This window comes from Neophocaena asiaeorientalis, unplaced genomic scaffold (assembly GCF_003031525.2).
Source record: "Neophocaena asiaeorientalis asiaeorientalis breed wild unplaced genomic scaffold, Neophocaena_asiaeorientalis_V1.1 scaffold43, whole genome shotgun sequence".
Taxonomy (NCBI): domain Eukaryota; kingdom Metazoa; phylum Chordata; class Mammalia; order Artiodactyla; family Phocoenidae; genus Neophocaena; species Neophocaena asiaeorientalis.
The window spans coordinates 8,782,776-8,786,068 of record NW_020173674.1 but is presented as its reverse complement, the minus strand read 5'-3'; the positions used below and the strand labels follow the sequence as shown (position 1 = coordinate 8,786,068).

Genomic DNA, 3,293 nt, shown 5'->3' with positions numbered 1-3,293 from the left:
TTTTTTTTTGCGGTACACAGCCCTCTCACTGTTGTGGCCTCTCCCGCTTGCGGAGCACAGGCTCCGGACGCGCAGGCTCAGCGGCCATGGCTCACGGGCCCAGCCGCTCCGCGGCACGTGGGATCCTCCCAGACCGGGGCACGAACCCGTGTCCCCTGCATCGGCAGGCAGACTCTCAACCACTGCGCCACCAGGGAAGCCCTCTGCTTCTTTTTTGTTGTATAATATTTACTAGTTTGTTGTATATTTTAGATTCCACATATAAGTGATATCATACAGTAGTTTTCTTTTTCTGGCTTATTTCACGTAGCATAATGCCCTCCAAGTTCCTTCCACGTTGCTGCAAATGGCAAAATTTCCTTCTTTCTTATGGCTGAGTAGTATTCCATTATGTGTGTATATATGTATATGTATATATCACATCTTCTTTATCCATTTATCTGTTGATGACACTTAGGTGGCTTCCATATCTTTGCAATTGTAAATAATGCTGCTATGAACACTGAGGTGCACATTTCTTTTCAAATACATGCTACTTCTGTTGAATTATTTCTAAGAAGGGAGCAATTTGGGTTTGATTGATAATAGTTCATCCACTCGTTTACCAGACACTTACAAAGTGCCTACTATGTGCTACCCCTGAGCAGGCACGTCCATCAACAAATAGCACAAGGCCCCTGCCACTTGTCTTGAAGTGCCGACACTCAGACAAGGAAATGTAATGAACAGATGAGACGTGAATTGTAGAAGAGATAGGTGCACAGTGGATGGAAAGTAATCCTTTCGGGGGAGTTGAGAAAAGCTATCATTTGAGCTAGGTCTGGAAGGAATTGGAGCTTATGAGGCAGGGTGGCAGAACAGGAAGGGCAGAACACAGAGGGAATGGCATGTACAAAGATGCAGAGGCCTGACAAAGCTGGGTGTGTTGTGGGACTAACAGGTGTTTGAAGGCTGATGTTGCTGGAGGGTGGTCCCTGTGGCAGGTGTTGTGGGTGATAAACTTGGGAAGGTAAGTTGTTAGCTTATTTACCGCATGCAGGAGGGATTTGTTTCATCTTTCTGGAGCCATGGGGGGCTGTGAGTAAGGTACTGTGTATGTATGGGGGTGTTATGTTGGACTATCTCAAGGAGAGTGTCTGACCCCACAGTTCTTAACTTTGAGCTTTCATGCTGGTGATAAAGTCTGTTCACAGCCCCTGGTTGGCACTTACTGGCATGCCCAGGGCACCCTGGACTTCTTATCATCATTGAGCACAGGTCTGAACTCCAACCTCTACCCGCTTGCCTGGGGTGAGGGATGGGGATAGGCTCTGGTACGAAGAAGGAAGGGGAATAGCACGGGATGAGCCTTTTCACTCTCTTGGCTCTCCTTTGGTACCTTTTCTATTTCTTCAGATCTTGGCTTCTGCTTTCTTCCAAATACACAGCTATCTTGGCTTCCAGCCCAGGTGGGAGAGGGAGAAAGAACTTATTTCCTTCAGCGCCTCTCTGAAAATAACCCAGCTGGCAGTGCTCAGGAACAAGAAGTTCCTGAGAGTGTTGGCACCTCATGGTGTTGATGTCCGGCAGTCCCTGCTGTGAATTGTCTCATTCTCAATCCAAGGACCTCTGTGGGGAGAAGTTGGGTGGTTTTCAAGGCCTCTGCAGTACCAGCTGCCTCCAAGGCCTAGCACAGTGAAGGGGTAAGGGAGGTAAGGGAACCATGGCACCGTGGGGAGATTGGGCTAATGTGTGGGAGGCCCTGCAAGGAGGGGAAGATTCTGGCCATGGCAATCTTCTGATCTGGTGTAAGGAAAAGGTGGGTGCCTCTAACTGAGGCCCAGCCCCAGAATGTTGTCAGCCCCGAGGCTGTCCATCCATCTCTTTTGGATGTCAGATTCCTAGCTGCCCGACATCCTGGGGCCAGAAAGTGGGGGTGGGGTAGGGTAAGATGGGGAGTGTCAGCAACTGTCCTGTCCAAACAGATTTATCATAAAATATCATGGGGAAGGCTAGATTAGGGTTAATTCACTAAAGTTAATAAAGCACAGTGCTGTAGTGGGCACTCAGTAAATTGTTGCCGCGTGATGCATTAATTGAACTAAATTCAAGATATCTTGAAAGAGTGGGAGTAGCCCTGCGGGGAATCGGAGGTCTAGCGCCAAGTCCCAGAGGCCTGAGAAGACAAGGTCTGGTGGGGGAAAGGGCTGAGTTGAGTTTGATTGGCTCTGAGAGTACAAGTGGCCATGCGAAGTTGGGAAGACCAGGCGGTGGCCTGAGCCCTGGGCCAGGGACAAATGGAGGGTGGTGTCCAGGGAAGTCACAAACCTTCGGAGTGGGCAAAGAAGGGCCTCGGGACCTCCCCGCAGTGCTGGATATCCCCTTTAGCCCACTTTCCGGAAGCGCGAGGGACCAGCGGGGACCTGAGGCAGGACAAAGCACAGACCCCGCCCACCTAAAGGTGGCTCCGTGCTCAGCCTTCTTTGTGTCCGAACCTTAGGGCTAGACTGTTCGAGGTGAGGAATTGGACCACAAGGCCGTCGGAAGCGAGTTCCCAATATTACTCCCTCGGCCGCCGCCCACCCTTCCAGTCCCTGGAAGAGCAATCCAGGATGTTCCACTTTAAGGGGCGGGCCGGGGCGGGGCTCCCGTGCCCAGTCCCAGAGACCGCGCCCGCCCGGCAGCAGACGCGGTCGCGGAAGCTGAGCGGAGTCACGGAAACCTGGGAGACTGTTCTGGGGCCGGGAGGTCCGGGCAGCTATCCAGCCACCAGCTGACCGCAGGCTGCGTCGTGTTGCCGGTTTCGCAGGCGCCATGAGCCAGGACGCCGAGGTGGACATGAAGGAAGTGGAGCTGAACGAGCTGGAACCCGAGAAGCAGCCGATGAACGCGGCGTCGGGGGCGGCTGTGGCCGTGGCCGTGGCGGGCGGCACCGAGAAGAATGGTCTGGTGAAGATCAAGGTGGCCGACGACGAGGCGGACGCGGCGGCCGCGGCCAAGTTCACAGGCCTGTCTAAAGAGGAGCTGCTGAAGGTGGCAGGCAGGCCCGGCTGGGTACGCACCCGCTGGGCGCTGCTGCTGCTCTTCTGGCTCGGCTGGCTGGGCATGCTGGCGGGCGCCGTGGTCATCATCGTTCGGGCGCCGCGCTGCCGCGAGCTGCCCGCAATGAGCTGGTGGCACAAGGGCGCCCTCTACCGCATTGGCGACCTTCAGGCCTTCCAGGGCCGCGACGCAGGTGACCTAGTGGGTGAGTCCCCCACCCCCACCCCCACCCCGCGTTCCCCTGGTTTAACTGGTCACCGGCTTCGACCCCT

General features: G+C 54.5%; 1 protein-coding gene across 1 annotated transcript in view; it reads left to right on the top strand.

Annotated features, from left to right (window-relative positions):
* Positions 1-2,653: 2,653 nt before the first annotated feature.
* The window catches only part of SLC3A2 (solute carrier family 3 member 2), a 5,998-nt gene continuing 5,358 nt past the window's right edge, over positions 2,654-3,293 (top strand). Inside the window, exon 1 of the mRNA XM_024749106.1 lies at positions 2,654-3,226. Within this exon, the coding sequence (XP_024604874.1) occupies positions 2,794-3,226 (433 nt within the window). The 5' untranslated portion in view covers positions 2,654-2,793. The remainder of the gene's footprint in view (positions 3,227-3,293) is intronic.